General features: G+C 36.9%; 1 protein-coding gene across 4 annotated transcripts in view; it reads right to left on the bottom strand.

Annotated features, from left to right (window-relative positions):
* Positions 1 to 4,426: 4,426 nt before the first annotated feature.
* The window catches only part of CACNB2 (calcium channel, voltage-dependent, beta 2 subunit), a 233,055-nt gene continuing 214,768 nt past the window's right edge, over positions 4,427 to 22,713 (bottom strand). For all 4 annotated transcript variants that reach the window (XM_008569811.1, XM_008569813.1, XM_008569810.1 and 1 more), the window contains exons 9-13: positions 19,349 to 19,458; positions 11,598 to 11,749; positions 9,948 to 10,043; positions 8,639 to 8,824; positions 4,427 to 7,753 (exon numbers count right to left, since the gene is read on the bottom strand). In XM_008569811.1, the coding sequence (XP_008568033.1) occupies positions 7,259 to 7,753; positions 8,639 to 8,824; positions 9,948 to 10,043; positions 11,598 to 11,749; positions 19,349 to 19,458 (1,039 nt within the window). In that variant the 3' untranslated portion in view covers positions 4,427 to 7,258. The remainder of the gene's footprint in view (positions 7,754 to 8,638; positions 8,825 to 9,947; positions 10,044 to 11,597; positions 11,750 to 19,348; positions 19,459 to 22,713) is intronic.

Below are 22,713 nucleotides of genomic sequence, written 5' to 3'. Positions count from 1 at the left end.
ATTAAAAAAAAATTTTTGTTGCATCAAAATTGATTATACATATTTTCAGGGTTCAGTGTTGATGTATGTTGATCAAATCAATATTATTAGCATATATATTATTACAAATCATACTTATTCTTTGTGCCCCTTATCCAATCTCTCCCACTCCCTCCCCCTTCCCATCTTCCTCCTACCTCTGATCCCTAGATTTCTTCTCTCCTTCTGAAAGAGTAATAGTTACTCTTTTGATTTGTTGCCAAGATGATCTGTCCAGTACTGAAAGAGGTGTGTTCAGATCCCTCACTGTTATCATAGAGTAGATGCTTCTTTTAGCACTCTAGAATGGGCTTTGTAGAGAGAGTCATACTCTTTTTTTGGTCTCCACTGGTGACTCTCCTTGTGTCAATGCACTCAAGTGGCTGGCAGGCCATGTGCATGGTGGTTGTAGCATCTAGCTGCTTTTGCAGCAGCCATGGCTATTATGGTGGCTGTGGTCACATGGAAATGGTGTTTTTGGTATGCTCCTTGCCTGGTTGCGGAAGGAGGGGTCGGTCCTCACCTCTGTGCCTCAGGACCCCAGGTAGGCTCCATGGCAGTGGCAGCGTGCCTGGTTGCAGGAGAGGGGTTGGTCCCCTGCTCTGTATTTCAGGACCCTGGGTGGGTCCCATGGCAGTGGCAGTTTTGGCTGGGTGCAGGAGGAGGAATAGTTGTGTTTTTTTTTTTTTTTTTTTTTTTTTTTTTTTAAGATGACCGGTAAGGGGATCATAACCCTTGAATTGGTGTTATCAGTACCATGCTCAGCCAGTGAGCTAACTGGCCATCCCTATATAGGATCTGAACAGCACCACACTCTCCCGAGTGAGCTACGGACCAGCCCCCAATGCTTCTCATTTTGTTGAGTGAATCTTTCAGTTCCATGAGTTCTGCTAAGTTCTTTTTTAAAGTATTAATCTCTTTTTAAACTTCCTCCTTTAGATTCTGGATTTTTTTATTTTCCCTCTCATTTCATTGTTGTCTAATTTAGTCTTCCTGTATCTCAGTGAGTTTCCTTAAGATTATTGCTAGGAATTCCTTCTCAGTCATTTAAAGGTTTCTTGCTCTATAGAGTCTGGTCTATAGAATTACTGTATTCTTTCAGTTGTATCATATAGTCTTGGGTTTTCATATTTCTAGTATCACTATGTTGATGTCTGGTCATCAAGTAGAGAAGTTGCTCTATTACTTGGGAGTGGGCTCTGAGGAGAAAAACATCCTCCTCTTTTTCCAGTCTCTGCTGGTGCCTCTCCTGTGTCAGTGCAGTTGAGTGTCCAGCAGCCTACCTACACAGTGGCTGTGGCTTTGCTCTGCCATTGAGCCACTTTTTCAGCAGCCATGGTATTTGAGAATTACTGTATTCTTTGGGTGGCATCTTATTTTGTTGGGTTTTCATAGTTCTAGTATCTCTATACTGATGTCTGGTCAACTGGTAAAGCAGTTGCTTTGTCTATTACTCTGGAGCGGGCTTTGAGGAGAGAGATGTACTCTTTTTTTTCCCGGTCTCCACTGGTGACCCTTATGTCAGTGCAGTTGAGTCTCTGGTGGGTTGCCTGCACAATGGCTATAGCTGCTGCTGTGGTATTGAGCCTTTTTTGCAGCAGTTGTGGCTTTGGTGGGCCACCTATGCAGAAGTGGTGTTTTGGTATGCTCTCTTACCTGCTTTTGAGCAGGGAGTACTGCCTTCAGTTCCTTGCTTAAGACCCCAGGCGTGCTCTCTTACCTGCTTCTAGGCTATATTTTGTGTTTTTAGAATTTTTTCTATATGGATTTAGTAGACTATAAAGAAAAGGAGGTGCCTATAGATGTATGGGACATATTTTCATTTGGTGTCTTAATTTGTAAAGAATACAAGTCATTTTTAATGTTAAATTAGTGCACCTTACAAAAGGAATAAAATTAGCAACATTTAATGAGGTTCTAAAAAAAAATTTTTTTTCTGTTCCCAAGTTTCTAAGTCATAGTTCCTTAGGAATTCAAAGCATGAGAAGTATAACATTTACCATGTGCTAATAACTGAGGTAAGTATTTTACCTAACTTTTTTGTCTGCTTATTTGGTAAATCACCCACTTTCAAATGATGTTTGGACCTCTTCTAAACGATACCTTGCATTCTCTACGTTTAAATTTTTTCATGATTTTAAACTAAAAAGTAAAATGAGTATTTTATTCACTTGGTAGGTTAAAAATGAGAATATTCCACAACTTGGGTACATTTTATCATCTATTGGAACACATATTATGCAAGTTATCGGAAAATGCTTGGTGAGAAAGAGAAAACCAGCTTCTGCCAGCTGGGAACAGGCCTGGCACTTACAAATGAGCCTTGGTGTTCTCCTATTGAACATAAACAATTTCATGTAACACCATCAGACAAGAGAACTGTGTCTATGATAGATCAAGACAAAAACAGACCACATCATAATCAAATTTGAACTCAGACAAAACATGATTCGAACAGCAAAAATGATCAAATATCCGCTATGGTGGCCAATACAGTGACTACTTTTTAAAAAAATTATAGCCTTAGGCTTGCTTCATTCCACCTGCTTTTTACCAGCACCACAATCAACCAAGTGAGCTAAACAGCCAGCCTCCACCTGCTTTTTAGATAAGATCTATTAAAATACCCAATACCCGGGCATAGTTTAAAGGCTGTCTCATGTGGTGTTAAATACATCAAACTATTTTGTTAGCTTTCATTCAAGTCACCCAAAAGTAACTGGGCCTTGGTCATATGAAGTGGACAGTGAGAAACAATTACCTAATAGTCTGATTCTTTTTTTTTCCCCCCCCTCATAGGTTGCCTTTAGGAATTTCTCATAACTCTTTAATGTATCCACAACGATTGCAAAGTCTCTTGGATCAGGTAAGAGGGCTCTTCTTTGAAAAAGCCTTTCTTGAACACCGTTTCCTGAGGTTGGTTTAGGCATTTCTTTCACTGTACACCTGGTACCCAGATCTATTGCTCTCCTGGCACTCAACACACTCAGCAAGTTTACAGCTGTGCCTCCTCAGTCTCACCCCCAAACTTGGGAAACATCCTAGAGGAGGAGTTGCTGTCTTTTCTTTCTGACACTGATTCAGAGTAGACAGTCAATACATGCTTACTGAGAGAAATTATTTAAACCTTTGTAAGATTCAAATCTTTACATCCCTCATTCTGCCTTATATCCAGTAGATGTCATTTGACTAAAGACAAACACTGTTTACCTGTGGCCCTTCTGTTTCCAGGGCTCAGCATAACTCCTCAGACTTTAAATATATTTAAAGAAGCTCAACAAAATCCATTTCTTCTCATGCTTTCTGCATAGCCTTATGTGCTAAGCTGGGATGAAAATGAAAAGTCAACCTAGCAACAAACTTGTTCTGGTGTAAAATTTTGATCAGCACCAACAAAATACAAGTAATGTAGGGCCGGCCCATGGCTCACTCGGGAGAGTGTGGTGCTGATCACACCAAGGCCACGGGTTCGGATCCTGTATAGGGATGGCCAGTTTGCTCACTGGTTGAGTGTGGTGCTGACAACACCAAGCCAAGGGTTAAGATCCCCTTACCCGTCATCTTTAAAAAAAAAAAAAAATAATAATGATAATGCCAGTAAAACAAGAAAAATATTTGCATATTGAAAACAGTAAGGAAGAAGCATATTGTTAAAAATTTTCCTTTAACATAGACAATTTTCAGTGGGTTTCTTTCCTTAAAAAAAAAATTAAGCAAATTGGAAAATTAAACACTCAATCTTAAGGGACACAGAAGTGTAAGAAAAAAATGCAATATAAAGGGAAATATCAGGGAGATTTGGGGGAAGTTAACAGTAAATATGCTAAAAGATATTAACATAAATACTTCTGTGACGCAGAAAAAAGCATTTAAATTCAACATTGAGTACATTTTACTTCAAAACTGTCACATTTTAAGTAGCAAAGTGAAGTACAAATAGTTACAAATATAACTTAGCAGAAATTAAACTGATCCCAAATCATCTAGTTACCTGTCATCTCTAACAATGTGACTGTTGTTTTAATAAGATGAGAGCATCCAAGACTAGTAGTAGTATATCACTGAGCAGAGGGAAAAGGATGAGGAGTTATATTTGTCATCAAGATGGAGCTTCACTTTAAAAGTGAAGGAAGAATAAAATTCTAAATATAAAGAATTGTTGCACATGTACAATTAAGGCAGGAAGAAGGTTGCTCTGCTATAGCTCACATCTTAAAAAAAATTTTACCTATCTTGATATGTATACATTTTTTAATAAGACATAATGGAAAGATTACTAAAGGAATATCAAGTGATTAGCATTGCCCCTAAGGAAGATGCTCCACAAGTGGGAAGTGTTGTTGAACATTTAACATATTCTTAACTATAAGAATCATTCTGAAAATGGCAATTAATACTACTACTAGTAAACAGTGCAGAAGCCAGCTCTTTATTTGTTTTATATGAATGACTAAACCAAGTTTGTTAAACAGTTCAGTGTAGCTGACAGTGAATGTTTGTTTAACAGGAATGCATAGCAGACCATGTTAAAAATGTGGCATTATCACAAAGTACAATATGACTAAGACATCCTACATTTAGCAGCACCTTTTCATAACAGTAACTTAAATGAGCAGTAGAGAAAGAGCATAGGAAAAACTGAAATGGGTATGACAGAACGTAGAACTATTAAGCACATTTCCAGCATTTTCTAGGTTGTCTACAAAAATCATTCTACAATTGAGTAGGTTAAGATTAAGCCTTTGCTGTGTGAAAAGACTATAATTTTACATTCCACAAGTTTTTAAATATCCCATTGTTTTGGGGGTTATTTCTTCATTTACAAATTTACTATACAGTGTGTACACATATGCCTACTATACAGTTTTCACATGTAGATGCTCTTATGTCAAATCCTTCAATATAGTGTTTTGAGGAATACTCTGATTTGTTCTAACATGTTCCACCATAAGGTGAGAAACTAAGAATCCAGGTACAAAATAAAGAAAGGTGGAATTTGTTAACACTACTATTTAAAAGGGATTGATGATAGTATCAAGTAAGATAAATACCAGTTATACTCCAAGAATTTAAATATTCAAAAGTCATTAATTGTAATGAAAGAATGTGTAGGAAAGCATCGGACTGGTCTCTTACCATGATAAAAGTTTATCAGAAATATTTATAAAAGCAATTTTAATTGGAATATAGTTTCCCAATGATGTGAAAATTCTCTGTCAAAAACTAATATATATGACTGTTCTTGTATAGAATAAATTTATGTAGACAGTACAGAGCTAATTAACAAGTTGATTCCAAGGAAAATTTTTCATATATTAGTTGATAAAACACTAAATATGTAACTCATTTTTTAAATTCTTAGGGTTTTCTTAGGGGAAGGGGAAAAGTCTAAGAATATTTGGCAAGAACCTAATAATCAAGGAAGCAAAACAAAAAATAATTATAACCACTATTTTGTTAATGTACAAATCTGAAGTTAGGCAATTATAGCTAGGCATTTTCCTGGGACAAACTTCAGGTACTAGGTACTTGCACACCTGATACTGTCTTATCTATCCAGTCATAACTGGACAAAATGAATGTACACTTGAGACATGGAAAAGGTTTTACCGTTAACATGATAACACTTTAAGTGTCTTAGAGCAGTGTGATTGAGGTGTGGAGATAATATCTTCTAGGTTCCCCTTCAGAGTAAATGTCTGATGTAGGAAAATATTCTTAATATTTTATTTACTACAAGTCGCCCCATTTTGCCCTGATTACTTCTGAAGAGCAGAAACTTTGGTTATAAGAAGCACTTCTGGGTTCTGACAGTAAAACCGTTCAAGGTGGTGGTGGGGGAGGAGTGATAGGTAACTGGGAGATAAACAGGAACGATAGGCAAGGTTAGAAAATGAGGTGGGAGAAGTTATAAAAATTTATTTTCCCATGAATAATTCCACAAGCTGTGTAAACGTTTCTTACTAAAACAAATACTCAAACACACAAAGATTGTACATTTCCAGTGAAACACTCACAGTAAAAGTTGCCTGTATTTTTACTCTCTAGGAGCAAAATAAGGAGCCAGCAGATGAATGCTTTCATAGTTACCTTTGGCAGCAAGCTTCCTCACATTCCCTGATGCTCAATGGATTATTAAAGCAACATACAGCACAATTAAATACAAAGTCAGGTGGGCAGAATTCTAGATATTGGTATCTAGTTTTCTCATTAGTCTTCAGTATTCCAATTCATCTCTCCCAATCACTCGTGCACACTCTTACATACAGACACAGACAGCAGGTTCCGGCTCATATACTCCAGTGCAGTGACTATAACAGACACTATTTACTAAGAATGTGTTTGTCACAATCAGTGTGAACTGTATGGAGTAGAACAACCTCTAGAGTTTGGTTATGTTTATGATAACTTATGGTCAAGATTATAAACTTCCAAGGATGGTATAACGTTCAGAAATCGAATCTTGTCAAGTCAAGCAATCACACATATTTACAGTATGTACAGACTTTCTACTAGAATGGGGATAGGTGTCTAGACAATGTTATTACAAATTTCCTGAATGTGGGCATTTCTATTCCCTGTAATTCATAAAGCAAATCTGCTGACTTGGCATTAAGACTCTAAAATAGTGTGATCAAACTGATATATATATATTTTATATAATTATAATAAGAAGGTGTTTGCAGAAATAACATTTACAAACTGTCTATACAGTACACAGTACTAGTACATAGAAAATAGATTCTAACTTTATGATCCCCTTTGTGTAAGGCAAGACTGAATCTGTCCCCAAATTTAGTCAGCCAGAGGTACAAGCAAGAAACAGTGGTCCATGAATGAATGAATATGCAAATCAGGTGCCTACGTATTAAAAATCTGGAGAAACAAGAAATTCCACTTTTTATCCGTGCTGATTCTGGCTTGCTGGATACATGAACTACATTTCTTAAAACACTAACATCACCTGGATGGCAACCAATTTTGTTCAAGTGGCAGCGACCCAAAACAGTTTTTGAAGAGTTCAGTATACAATCGGAGGACTGCAGCCATACCAGGCCAATTTATATAGCACTTACAAAAGAAAAAGTATTTTAATACTCTATTTCATGCTATTGCTATCTAAGCAACAGCAATACAAAATATACGAGACAGATCACATATGATTGCAATGTAGACTCCCAAAGATTTTGTTTGAGGGTGCTGTTATGCAAGACTTCAAAAAAAAAAAAAAGGTCAGAAGTCATTGGCGGATGTAAACATCCCTGTTCCACTCCCCAGCCTCATTCCGTTTTTTGGATATTACTTCTCCGTCCTTGTCACAGTAGCGATCCTTGGATTTATGACGGCTTCGTTGTTTGTTGCACTCATTGTGGTCCTGCTCTCGATCCGTGTCCCTAGAACGGTGCCGAGACTCCCGGTGTCTGTGGTCACTGCTCCCGTGGGTCTCATCCCTGTGGTTATGGTCACGGTGTGAGACATAATGGTCCATGTGTTCATGGGAATAATCTTCCTTGGGTTCCACGTAGGCAGAATCTCGACTGTCCTGGGTTTCTGAGTCAAATGTCTCTTGCCTGGAGAGGCCTCGACTTGTACCACTGCGATGGTTGTGGTGTGAGGCTGAGGAGGAGGAACGGTGCTGGGATTTCTTGACTAGTTCCGGGCAAGGTTCTTCTTCAGCTTGGGAAGCAGAACGGGCAGGAGCGGAGCGATCAGTCCTCTGATCACCTTGAGAACCCTGGCAGTGAAGGAGCCCAGACAGGCATTAACCAAGGTCAGTGTGTAAAGAACTAACATGTCACAAGCAAGCTCATTCAAGTGTAGTCTTTTCTAAGTATCTAAAATGCTGCAATGAAGTCTAACCTAGCTCAGTTAATTCCTTTGATAACGTCCAGTGGCATTAGTAAGGTTTGTACTATATTAAACTGGACTTTACATTAATTTGTAATGCCTAGAACAGTGCACATAGTACCCTCCTTTTTAAAATGAAGTTCTCTTATATGTTTTCTTGTGGTTCAAATTCAGTTCCCCAAGATGTTTCTACACATGGGTGTACAGTTAATTTCCTGGGCTTGAGTACATGGGGGAAGATTAAAATAAAAATATCAAATGCTTAAATGACACAATATGGGAGAGGCACTTTTCTAGGACCTTCAACGTATACTAAACTCCTTAATACAACAACCCTACAAGGTCACCTCTTGAGAAAAGACAGGAGAGGAGACAATAAATTACAACCACCACATGAGATCGGTTGCCATTATTATTTCTGAGGCAAGAGTAGTTAAGGAACTTGCCCAAGGTTGTATGCCCTACACCCTATATGAGGTAGAGCCAGGATTTGAATCTAGACAGTCTGCACTGCTGTGTAGACAGTTCTTCTATCCCTGTCTTAAGAACATGTAGTTAGTGAGTTTTAAAGTCTATTTATGGTTATAGTATATTCTGTTTTCATTGCTTTTCATACAGGGACACAACTTTAACTCATAACCTTTGTCTCAGTTTAGATGGAGCTCGAATACTGGAACAAGCACTGCACTGGCTATCTCAGCTTGGGTCCCAGTGCTGTTACCTTAGGCAGCCTCATTTCTCTATGAAGACAGTAAAAATGAAGTCTGCTTACCTGTGAATTAGAGGCTAAGGTGGGGCTAATAGGCAGAGTTGAAGTGGCTAAAGTACGGCTAAGGAGAGGGTTGGGGAGATTGCTGCTGGGAGGATGGGTGGCCTTCCAGTAGGCCTCCAGATAGTCGGCAAGGTGCTCACAAGCATCCTCAAGCTGGTTCTCATCCAAGATCACATCAAACAATTCCTGCAGAGGCAAACATTTCAGATAGCACACTAAAGCCAGCCCAGGACTGACTGAGTCCCTGCTTAACCAATATCAATGACCAGAAAGTAGACAGGTGCCATAAGGTCATGACAGTACAGAAAAGTTGCCTATCAATAGTGAAAAAAAGCATTGATATTATGGAGAAAAAGAGATACAATAAAGAATAAAAATCTGAACAGTACAAGAAGAAGCCTGTTCGTGACACCGAAACTGTGAAAAAGTTTCGAAATTAATGAGGCAAGATTAGAACTTGAAATTTGGTAGAAAGCTGAAATCACTGATAATTTGATATGGTCCAAATTTCACAGTAGTTCATTAGGGAAGAAAAAAGGCCTCACTTTTTGAAAGATTTTTAGAAGTGTTTATCATAAATGTTAACATACTATAAGCAATCGAATTGATGTAATCATAACTTATAGCTTCTGAAATAGTTGTACTTTAAAAGAAAAAAAAGCCATAACCTAGAACAGATCTACAGTCCCAAGGCATAGTATATAAAGCATGGGTTAGAAGAACTGGGTCTTTTCACAAGTCATTTTATCAGACAGTTATTAAGAGTGGCAATTTGCTGTCTATGATCAGAAGTGAATGGTAAATCAACCCTAAATAGATCCATCTGCCAATCAAATTTTTGAAACCGTGATTAACAAAGTGAAGTCACCTAGGATCCCTGTAGCTCTCCATAAGCTGTGATCATTATTTGGACTACTTGTGCTCAGAACACATGATCATGGAAGAAGGCAGGACAGTTCGCTTCTTTGGAATAAATACCGCTTTACGTGACGAGGATTCTCTTTCCTGAAAGGTGTTTAACTGTTTTTGTTTGCTCATTTTAAAAAATATAATGCCAGGTTTGATCTCTTCAACTGGATTATATAGAAATAACTTACTGGAGGGCCGGCCCGGTGGCGCACTGGAGAAGTGCGCCGCTTGGGAGTGCGGAGGCGCTCCCGCCGAGGGTTCGGATCCCATGTGGAGACTGGTTCCCGCTCACTGGCTGAGCGCGGTGCGGGTGCAACACCGAGGGTTGCGATCCCATTACCGGTCAGTAAAAAAAAAAAGACAAAAAGGAAAAAAAAAAAAAAAAAAAGAAATAACTTACTGGAGGACACTGAGCCAGTTTATCAGCTGCTACCATCTGGACATTGAGGTGTTTAGCTTGAGATTTCCCTCGAGATTTTATTAACCTCTGTAAAACCTGTAAAAGATACCAGTTTTTAACAGGAATATCTGCTCTCAAGTAAACTACGGTGTAAATCATTGACTCCTTTTTCTAGGCCCTCTTTATATACGGGGCCTTTTTTATACATAGCACAAATGGCATATAACAGATTGAGCTATACAGTACAATGTATAAGATTATCTGCAAAATAAACATGTCACCATAAATCTTAGTTGCAAACTTTAAACACTAGCACAGAGCTTATTCTGAGTCTTTTTTTCTAGGCTAGCAGTTCACAAACTTTTTGTCTCATGACCTCTTTCAGTTTAGAAAAAATTGAGAATCCTAAAGGTTATGTTTATGTGGAATATTAAAAACATTAGTTCATTTAAATATTACCAACTATAAACCTGTTATGTGTTAACATACAATTTTTTGCAAATCTCGCTTCATAGAAGACAACTGAAGTATCCTATCTGCTTCTACAATCAGTCTGCTACAGGGTATTGTTTTGGTTGAAATGTGGAAAGAAACTCCATCCTTCTACAGATATGTAATTGAGAAAAGGAAGAATATGTTAGTAGCTTTTTCAGATAATTGTAGATAGTTTTCTTTGATACTGTACCGAAACTCAACAAGTGGTAGTTCCTTAAAGACATGTGGAATCTGAAACCATATTAATGAATTTTTCTTACTCCATTACATTAAGTTCCATTGGTTTGTCTTAAATTTTAAGGGATCCTTTACCATACATGATTTGTAACATCTTTCGTTGATCATTTGGAAAGTAATGGTTCACTGAGTTCTTCAGATCTTCCAAATATTGACATATTTCATTATATACTATTAAAACATCACATTTGTTAACATTGTCACTGATCTTATCAGAAAAGTAGTAGTTCTCCTTGAAGTGAAAGGCTCACTTTGTTCAAGAAAATATCTGCCAGATACCCAAGTCTAAAGAGGCATAGTGTGTTAGTCATTCTTTGTGATAAAAATGGTGTTCAATAAAAAGTGGCTAATTTAGTTCACAACTCAATCACACCAGTGCTTTTCCTTGAAATAACTTTCTTAGGTGTGCGATAGAAGAACTTTTAATGTGTACTTCCTATTTCATTACACAGATTATTAAAAAGTCTTGTACTAAAAAGTCAACATCCAATAAAATAAATAAATTTTACTACTTCATCAGGACATTCTTAAGTGAAATGGGCTTTTTTTTTTTTTAAAACTGACAAGTGAATTGCTAGTGCTCCTTGGTACCATAGTCTTGATTCATGCTTAGACCCAACAGTTTTACCCACCATCCATGCAAATGTCAAAACAGTGAGAAAGACAAATAATGTCTTAGTATTATCATAGAAACTGTTTTGACTTCACAGACCCTCTGAAGAAAGGTGATTCTCCCTTTGAGAACCACTATTCTAAATCATGAAACTAACCGTGCTTTGCTTATATCAGTTGTAAAAATTCTTGACAATGTGTCTCTACATCCATAAGGGCATATAGCCTGTTATAATTGGACAGAAGAATATAAAACACATTTTAGTAAAGTTTGCTTATAGAACAAACAATAGCAACCCTACTTACCTTAGGAGAAGAAATCTTTACATATACTATAATAGGGGCCAAAGAGGTTTTACTGAGTTGAGCTGGATGATTAATAGTATCTGCATCAAGGACTACCAATTGCAGTGTTCTTGCAAGTTCAAAAATTCTTTCAATTTCACTCTGCACTTCCGCTGTAAAACGTTAAGAAGACTTCAATTCAAATCACTTAAAGTACAGTATTTTTAGACTAAATAAAATGGTACACTGTTTCTTCAATAGGAAGGTAGGTAGTTCAGCCATTATGTTAATGTTTACAGGCAACTGAATTGCTAAAAGGTATATTTTGGAAAGGACTATTTCTCCACAGCATTAACTTCTAATATAATACTCTATGTCTGTGAGAGTCAAATGTTTTTGCTCTTTCTGCTGACTCATTTTTTGTGCTATAAAACTTTCACTCTATGAAATCATTTCGTAAAAATGTAATAAAAATAAGAAACTTATGAGATACCTTTCATGTATTTGCTTCTTACCACTTTACCCTAGCAACCATAGCCAGCCTTACTTTCACTGCATGGGCTTATCTATATTTGTGTGTCACCTACTAGCATGCCATCTAGATGAGTTTGTTCGCTAGCCGAAATACAATATAAAACAGGAGAGACAGAGGGGTGTCTCTAACAAACTTGTCCAAAACACACTTCTCATATTTTCTTCCAACAAAAGAATGACCCTGCAACATTCATGTTTTAAAAGAGAAGTTATCTATTAAAGGCAGCACTACAGAAATAAACTATAAAATTTATAGAAAACTTATCGCCAAACATCTAAAGGTTGACTTGAATTCCAAGAAAACTACATTCAGTTCGTCTATGGCTCCATGATCTCTCTCCAAAGAGTCTAAAACAGGATTGTCCAAGATAATTTTCTGTGATGATGGAAGTATTCTCTATCTGTGCTACCCAGGATGGTAGCTGCTATCCACATGTGCCTACTGAGCACCTGAAATGTAACTAGTGTGAATGAACAACTGAGTTTTTAAAATTTAATTTTAACAATTTAAATAGCCAGAAGCTACTATACTAGGCAGCATAGGTCTATAAAGCATAATATGTAGCTTGCAGTTCACACTGCAGTCGTGGAGGGTCAATTCCTTTTAGGCAAGTAAACTTGGACCTATGAATACCTTTTAATTCCTTTTATGCATTTGGATTCATGCTAGAAGTTTCCTGGAGATCTTTTTAACTAGTACATTATTCCAGAAAGGCAAGTCACTAATTGTCTGCCTCACAATATTTTATGACTAGAGTCTATTTACCTAGATGTCTTTAAGAAATCAGGTCCCAAACTACATGAGTTACTAGCTTTAAAATAAAATTTAGTCACATACTACCTGTGATACAGTCTTTCCACCCCCCCCCCCCCCACCCTCCCGCCAAAAAAAACCAAAAATACAAATCTGATCAAGCTTCTGGATTTACAAGTTTTCAGGAAACAAAGGGAATGGAGAACCACAAACTACACCAGTGTAATGCAGTTAGCAAAACCAGTTTCTTCAAGCAAACAATTACGGGGCGGGGGGAAGATATGAAAAAATCTATAGATTGAGACAAGAAACCTGTGAGCCACAGTGTATGAACCTTATTTTGATCCTGATTTAAGCAAATAGTAATTTATGCATTAATAATGCATAAGCAAATAAACTTGATAAAATATGATGCCTAGGATTTGCTTTCAAACAATCTAGGAGTATTTGGGAAGGAGGGCTATAAAGGAAACAAGATGGGTCTTGAATGAATGATTGTTGAAACTGGGTGATGAGTACCTGAGGTTCCTTATAATATTCTCTGTACTTTCATATATATTTGAATTTTCTTTGATAATAGTTTTAATGATACGAATGGTATTCTTATAATTCCTTCCATAATAGTGTTGTAAAATATTACCAATCCTATTATTTACTCTTTCTTCTATGTTATCTTTAAATTTTTATTCCAATTATCACCTTGCTGCTTCTTTGTACCCTATAAGTGTTTATATGGCCACTGACCCCCAACGATCAAATTCCAACCTAAATTAATATTATAAGCATTAATAAATTTGGTCTCAAAGATTTTCATCTATGTACTCTGTTAATAACAATTCACAGTCACAGAATCCCACACCTTAAATGTATCTTCTTGTTTTTAAAGGTTTGAGCACTATTTTTTAAAATTATAAACCTATGTTCATTGTATAAAATCTGGATAACAGATAAACATAAAATAACCTATTATCTTTTTATATATCCAGAAATTATTTCTAATATAGGTCAATATATTACTACATAGGTACTAGGTATTATGAGTATGTACATACGTATATAAAAAATATTTTTTCTAGTCATCTTACATACATGAATACTTTATACGTTTTTAATTAAGGGGAAAACATATTTTAAAAGATTTTAGAGTGGCCTTTCATAATCTCAGAGTATTAGTAAATACAACTTCAAGAAGAGATGTCAAGTTCTGATGGAAATACTTTTAACTTCCGAGTAAAAATAATGCTTTCAAAAAGAAATGTATCCATACCAGGAATTTTCCTTTGACAGAGTACATCATACTCTATCAAACTCATTTTTCCTAGTACATCATACTCAGAATTTATTTCAAAAAAGAAATATTTAAGACTTTTCTGATGTTCATTTCTGAAACTGAAAGGAGGACTGAAAGTCAATTTGGTCCCTCATAATTGTCCTAATTAGAAAAGGAATGCAGCTCAGCATCCTGAAAACAGGACAGATCTTATTCACCTGCCCTCATCCCAGCTTCTTATACCCACTGAATTAAAACAGGAACTGAAAAATGAATAACATTTTTTCCTATGCTTTATACCTCTGATATCTAAAAACAGTACCCAGGGACAATCATAATGTTTTTTCCTTGATAAGAAAGAAGGGACATTAACTTGTTTAGAAGAATGAACAATACGGTAAAAACAGAGAAAAGAGGTGGTTACTTCTATAGTGGCTAGTGTTGAGGGACATCTGAGTGATCAGATAGGAATTAATAAGACTTTGAGGCAGCTCTCATGTCAGTTATTTAACAGTAATTCCAATGCCATTTTTGTAATCATTAATCACAGAACCCTTAATTTTTACTAGTGTGTGCCTTGTCTTAAAAATAAAAATTTCTAAAGGCTCTAACTGAGTTCCCACTGCAAGGCAGCAAAGTGGCCTGGGGCAGAAGCCAGGCACCATCACTTCACAGAACTGTTTGATCCTTGGGTAACACATTGAACCTTATGGAGCCTAAATAACCTTCTCTATACAATGGAAGTGAGGACTAAATGAATCAATATACAAAGCTTCTATTGTGGTGCCTACCCCCTAGTAAGTACTTAATAAACATCAAGTATGGCTCTGTACCTGCCTCAGTTAACACTTATCTCACTCTATTTCAGTGATGTGATTAAAAACTTTTCCAACAGAAGGTGAATTGACTGAAAACTGGAAACTATGAAATTATTTCTCTTCTTTCCCTTAGCACAGTACCTGGTACACAGTTGGCACTCAAAAAATGTGCTGAAAGAATTAGTCAATTAAATAAGGCACTGAGATGATTTTTTTATAACTAGGCAAAAATTGCTACTGAAGTGAAACACTCCCTTGAGATGGAGATATTGCTATAGCTGGGTAATCAGCAATTTGTAGAATAAAAATTTTCACTCCTAATTAAGGCCACACTTGGAGAACCACTGAACTAGATGATCTCTCACGTTAGTCATCCATTTCTAAAGTCTTTGGTGCTATTAGCCTAAGCGATTGACCTTTTTTTTTAAACAATTGATTTTTTTAAATCTGAAACTCTGAAAGAATTGTAGAGTCACGTGCAGTCCTAAAAAATAATACAGAGAGCTCTTGTGTAACCTTTACCAGTTTTCCCCAATTGCGACATCTTGTGAAACAACAGTATGATATCACAACCTGTATATTAACATTAATACAGATTTCCCCAGTTTTACTTGTATTCATCTGTGTATGTGCATGTGCATATTTTGCTGTTCAATTTTATCCCATGTGTAGGCTCCACCAGCACAGTCAAGATACAGAACAGTTCCATCACCATAAAGATTGTCTGACTCCTAATATATTGTCTAAGTTGGCTTCTCAATTGGGTTTAAAATATTACCAAGTTGATAGCAACATAGGCAGTCATAAAAATGGTAATACATAACATTAAACGCTATTACCGCAGGCATGCTATCAGCTGCAGTTGCTGTCATGTGCACAGCTAAATATCTTGCTGCCCTTCCTTTACTATTTTCCCACTTTTAGTGCAGTTTTTGCTATCACATGGTACAATTTTGCATCACAACCACATATTTGTGTGCAAAGACATATCTTATTTCCCTATATTGATTTGTCCCTGGAAAGTGCTTGTGGTAAAACCAAACCATAATATGAAGGTAGTATAAAGTTGGGCAGTTTAAAGAAATTCTAAGGTGAATTATTTTATAAAGCAGTAATGTAATTATCTACATTTATTATTTGGAAAAGTTTGGATTTAGAACTAGCAAGTATCTGTACTACCATATGCTACAATTTAAATTCAAGTAATATTTTTAAGAGTATAATGTTTTTATTTGCATTCTCCAAGTTTGAAAAGTAGAAATAATAGCTCATGTAAATATTTTAAATTATCCTTGACCAGTATTACAACTGAGAAAAAAGGTTAGGACTTTTATGAGCCTATATGGAGCCATCCATATATATGCAGAGAAGTCCTCTACCACCCTATAGCTTCCTATCACATCCACAATGATAGGCAAGGTTTTTCCAAGGCCTGCTAAGCCCTACATGATCAGGCTCTCCACAGTCTCTCTGACCTCATCTTCCTCTACTCCAGTCTCACTGGCCTCCTTACTAGCCCTTGAACATGACATGCTCCTGCCTCAGGGCCTTTGCACTTAGAGTTTCCTCTACCCAGAACACTCTCCTATCAGGTAACTGCAAGGCTGAAAAATTACCACATAATTATTTTGCCAAAATATCCTTTCCTTAGTGAGGCCTTCTCTGCCTTCCCTATATAAAATTATACCCTCCCTCTCAGCTTATTCTTTAGTCTTTGGCTTGCTTTTTTTCTTGGGAGTCATCAGCCACTGACTGATTATCTGTAACTGTTATCTGTATCTACATCTATACGTTTCTGTCCTTGTCTTCCCCATGTGCTATAGACTGGATGCCCTCCCACCCCCCAAGCTCATTGAGGCTTAATCCCCACTGTTAACTGTGGAGGCTGGGAAGTCCTATTATGGTAATTGAAAGGTGGGGCCTTGAAGAGGTGATTAGATTGTAGGACCATGCCCTAGTGAATGAATAATGGTGGTCATGGGCATGGTTCTGAGGGCTTTAAAAGGAGAGTGCATGAGGAGCTATCTCTCTGCTCCACTGTTTTCTGCAACAACATACCCTGCCATCACTGTCACCACCACTTAGGCCATCACCAGCTGTATTTCTTGGACTTTGAACTTCCTAGCCTCAGCAACTGTAAGCAATAAATTTTGTTTTCTTACAAATTATCCAGTTCCTTATTTTGTTATAAGCAACAGAAATGGACTAATACACTGTGGAACAAAAACTATGAAGAGGATTTTGTGTCCTTGACTCCTCTGTCCCTGGCATTTAGAATAATGCCTAGCACATGGTTGGTATTCAAACATTTGTAAATGAATGAATGCCTAAAATCTGTACATCATTCCCTAATGCCTTAAGTCTAGGCTCCAAATTCCTTAATCTCTCTGATGTCATTTACCACTTCCCTCTTTTTCAAACCATGCATTTCAGCCAAAGTGAAGCACATGTTTTTCCAGAAGCCTCTTGTAGCTCCCACTCTCTTAAGTCACCATCCCCTTCTCAACCCCTTCCCTTTTTTCTTGGCTAAACCCTATCATACTTTAGCTCAGGACCAGCTCCTTGGAAAAGCCTTTCTCTATGGCCAACACCCTCCTGCAGCATTAGCTCTTCAGCAGTCAGTTCAATGCTGCACCCCTTTCCTCAGCACCCTCTCTTTCAATGGGTTCTTCACTTATTGTTATACCAAGCTCTCTGGGTCAGGGGCTTCACTGAATTTATCTTTTTATTCCCAGGCTTTAGCATGGTATTTAGTATCTAGTATAAGTAAATAAAATATATGGAGTGGAAGAGTCATTTAAAATAACATATTGTCAGTAGTTACAAAAAGCCTTGGCAATCTAAACCTCTCTCATGTAATTGATTCAATTGCTGATTCTAAAATTACTTGACTTTGCTAAATCAGTTGAATCCACACATTATAACAGTTCCTGTGAGCACCAAATAATGTATGGAAAGAGTTTTAAGTGTCACAGATGATTAGGACATAAAAACAAGCAAAAAATTTATAATCACATTTTTTCCTCTAATATATTTCTAAACCTATGTTACTGAAGTTTCATCAATCAGGAGTTGTTAGGTGAGGAGCAAAACTGAGTTCTATGAAGTATCATACCTATTACTAACAGATAAAGTTTATTATTTCTAATAGTTTTTCTATTATTCATATAACCATACTTCAGAGTAAACTAAAAACTTCTATGTTGAAAACCAGCCACCCATGTCAAAAAAACAAAAATGAAAACAAAAAAAAAGTTTTCCAGAACAAAACTATGGTAACTAAAGGTGGGAAGGGGGAGGAGGTTATCAAGAAATTGCATAATGGACACAAAGAATGATTACGTTTTGTAATGATGAATATGCTAATTATCCTGATTTGATCCTCACATACTGTACACAAGTATGGATAGTCAACTCTGTACTCCATAAATATGTATAATCAATTATGCTTCAATAAAAAAATAAAAACCAGCATCCCAAAGGATTTATATATTTAATAAATAAGTAGCAAAAAGATTTCACACAATTTTGGAAAATTTACAGAAACCTAACAATCCAGTAAGTGACATGTGTAACAATGATTAACCTAAAACTCCAAGGACATTCTGAAGAGAGGAAATAACTGCTGAAGGGTCTCAATTTGATCGAATTAGTACACGTTCATAAGTAGTACTGTATGAACACAGTAACTGAAATTCCTACACTGTTTTTTACAAATAAATCAATAATATTGATATCGGTCAAAGGAAAACAGCCAAGAATTGACATCCTCCTTTAACAATCTCAACACACACACAAATTACTAACCTGAATATGATTTAATTATTGATGTAACTCAGGTATTGAAGGATGTCTAGGATAATAGTCATCATTTCTGGGGTACATACTATGTTTAATCCTTACAATAATTCTACAAAGTAGTTATCTTTTTTTTTTTTTTTAAGATAAGGTAATGGAGCATTTAAGAGGTTAATATGGGCAGGCTGGTTCAGTTGGTTAAAGTGTGGTGTTATACCACCAAAGTCAAGGGTTCAGATCCCCTTACTGGCCAGCTACCTATCAATCAATCAATAGGTTAATAAACTTGTTCATGGTAACACTGATGCAAAGCCAGGAATTTTTAGTTTGTAGACACCAAAGCATATGGTAGTGAAAACAAACCACAACCAAAACAATAATGCTGACAGCATATGGAATTTTTAACTTGAAACTATCACGACAAATCTTTCCAAACTACAAAATCATTAAGACTGTAGCACTAGCTATTGTCAACATGTGTCTGTTCTTTCTATGCTCTCTGACACATGGAATTATCATCTTATTAGATCTTCTCATCGTTATCCTCAAGAAGGGAGTGTTTCAATAGCTTAAGCTCATCAGTATTACACAGACTTACCTAAGCTTGACCTTGTGTTGGATCTTTCTATTATTGCATGCTTACTAGGATTGTTTAATACTGAGCGTTTGGCAAGCGAGATGTCAGCGGTGACTCTTGTGATGGATATCCTATTGGGGAAAAAAGTAACAGAAGACCCTAAGGTTATTAATCTAATAAAAGGGAATAGAAGCACATGCCCCAAATTAATCTAAGTATGAAATATAAATAATGACCATATTTTCAAACCATATCTGTTAGGACACTTAATCGTTCATTTTTGTTTATCCTGTACCTGCCATTTATTGGTTGCTTACCAAGTGCCAAGTATGTACCAAGCACTTTAAGTCATCCCAGAAACTCTAGGATAGAGGTTTCTTATTATCCCACTTTGCTGATGAAGAAAATGAGCCACAGGTAGATTATTTACCCAAGGCTATGTATTTAGTAATAGTGGAGCTGGGATTTGAACCCAGATTCCCAAGCCTATATTCTTAGCGCCTGTGCCATAGTTTGGTGCTGTGATAGGCATGAAGAATCAGTAAGAACAAGACAAACATGGTCCTCCTTCAGAGAGCTGAGAGTCTAGTGGCAGAGATGAATAACAAATGAAATAATTAAAGATTATGATAGCTTTTGAGAAGAGAATGTATAGGGTATTAGACAATAATGAAGTGGAGGGATCATTTTAGATGGGGTAGAAATGAGAGAAACAATTTGGAAGCTAGAGATAGTAAATGATTAGATTGGAGAAAGCTGAGTATTCGTGTCAGCAGTAGGAAAAGTTGAGAAGCAAAATTGAAGGCTTGTAATATCTCTGAAGAAAGTGGTGAAGGTAGGACTAAAAATAGGCGATCTAGTTAAAAAGTCTGTTTCAGAGTTAGAGACCTCCAACTCTCCTCCACAACATCAAGCAGCCAGTTGATAATCCTTTTCCTATGTGATACCAGAACATAGATCTATTATCTGCAAACAATAAACAGAGTATTTCTGACCAAGGGACCCTAGGCAGAGCAGGGGCAGGGAAGAGTAGATGGAAAAGACAGGATTCTGAATGTTGAGCCCCCAGCCTTCTTCCCCATCTTAGAATTTTGGTAGCCAGACTTATTTATATCCTCCTGGTGTCACAGTGAAAGATTCTTCTCTGGGGAATCTGACTGCTGAAGAATAAAGACTCAAAGATAATGATAGTGGAGGTTTTCTACGTAAATTGTCCAGCAAGATTGTCCTAAAAGGAAGCATAAAGTCAACCAGCTCCACCTATAAAAGCACAGATCTTCCAATTAATTATTTGATGCTCCATCGTTAAATTTGAGCATAGCAGTCAGTGTTCACCAGGCATCTTAGAAAACCTCTAACATGAGACTAAAACAAACAGGAAAAATCAACTACGAAAGCTAAGAGATGATTATATCTATGAAACTAGAACAAATTTCTATTTAAAAACTCAGAATAAGGAAGAAATTTTGGAAATTAAAAATATGGGGGGAAAATGACAGTAGAAATGAAAATTCAAAAGGGTTAGAAGATAAAGTCAAGGACATCCCCAAAAGTAAAACAAAAAAAGACAAAGATAAAATAGGAAAAGAAAGGTAAGAAAATTACAGAATTTACCCAGAAGGATCAAATTCCAAGGAACAGGCGTTCAGAAAAAGAATAAAGAAAACAAAGTAGAGTAAACTAAAGAAATAATTTCAGAATTAAGGGTCTTATTTTCCAATTTGAAAGGGTCTAGCACAGAGGTTGAAAGATCCCCACCAAGATATGTATTTACAAATTCCCTAACTTTGGAAACAGAGAAACATAACAAGCTTCCAGTCCCATACAAAGGGTCAGGAATTGGAATTCTCTGTATTTCTTAAGAGCAACAAGGGAAGCCAGACAGTGCAGCAAAAAATATTAAAAATTCCAGTCAGAACTCCCTAACCATTTAAACTATCAATTAAATAGAAAGGTTGATTGAAAACATTTTAGACATTCAGGGTCTCAAAAAATGTTTATGTACTTTTTCTAGGGAAACTATTGGAGGATGTTTTTGACTTAAATGACAGGGTAAACCTTGTAAGAGATCAAGGGATCTAGGAAAGAGAAGCCCTAGCCCTAAAGAAAGATGAATGGAATTCCAGGGATAATGATGAAGGATGCCCCAGAAACATCCCACACAGAAATGGTCCAGACTGCAACAGACTAGAATGGTCCCGGAGAGAAGTTAAAGAAGATAAATCATAATTTTGGCTGGCTCCATATTTAGTATTTATTATAACCATGTAAATAATATTCAAATGCGCTGTGTCATACACTATACTTTTTCTTATGTGTTTTCTTAGTGGTTTCCATGAGATAAATAATTTGATTTTATATTTGCTTAGTATTTCATCTCTTTGCCACACATTCAGCCCCAAGTTCTCACCCCGCTGTCTAAATAACTTCATAGTCTGTTCAAATGTATTCAGTAGTCTCAAATTTAATTGCTAGGAGATTGGAGGATGAGACATACATGGGTATGTGTATGGGAGAGAGAGGAGGAATGTGCATGAGAGCTCAATATTCTTCATGGTAGGAAGTCGACAGAAAATGCTCACTGCTGAAAAGGAGCAATTAAGCACTTTATTTAGAAGCAAGGAATACAAGATATAGCTGAAACAGTTAAAAGTGGTGGAGAGTGGGGCATTTGATAAAGTTTGGAAAGGGACTACTGGCTTTTGCAAAAATATATATGTATTTTTTTTATCTATATACCATAAAATTCATTCCTTTTGGTGTACCGTTCCATGAGTTTGGAACAATTCATAGAGTTCTCTATCCACCATTGCATTTGTGATAGAGAATCGTTCCATGACCCCCTTGCAATTCCCTTTGTGGACAATCCTCTCTGCTACCCCACCCCTGCCAACCACAGAGCTGTTTCCCATCTCTATATGGTTTTGCCTCTTCCAGACTATTATATAAACATAGTCATATGGTAGCCTTTTGAGTCCAACTTCTTTCTTTCACTTTGCAGAATGGATTTGAGATTCACCCACCTTGTTGTGTGTATCAATATTTCATTCCTTTTCATTGCTGAGTGGGACTGCTGTTCTAAAAAAGTAAGTCCATTTGATTTTTAAGCTTTTTGTACTTTGATGAAAATCTTATTAAGCATTTAAAAAACGAGAAAAGAAAGACCAAACCCACCTATTCAAAAAAACGTTTTGGGGCTGGCCCGGTGGCGCACTAGATAGTGCGCCGCTTGGGAAGCGCGGTGGCGCTCCCGTCCGAGGGTTCGGATCCCACATGCAGACCGGCTCCCGCTCACTGGCTGAGCGAGGCGCGGGAGCAACACCGAGGCTTGCGATCCCGTTGCCGGTCCCCGGTCCGGTACGGGGGCAACACTGAGGGTTGCGATC

The sequence above is a fragment of the Galeopterus variegatus genome, unplaced genomic scaffold, assembly GCF_000696425.1.
Source record: "Galeopterus variegatus unplaced genomic scaffold, G_variegatus-3.0.2 Scaffold534, whole genome shotgun sequence".
In the NCBI taxonomy this organism is placed as follows: Eukaryota; Metazoa; Chordata; class Mammalia; order Dermoptera; family Cynocephalidae; genus Galeopterus; species Galeopterus variegatus.
The sequence above is the reverse complement of the archived record's forward strand: the minus strand, read 5'-3'. Positions and strand labels throughout refer to the sequence as shown.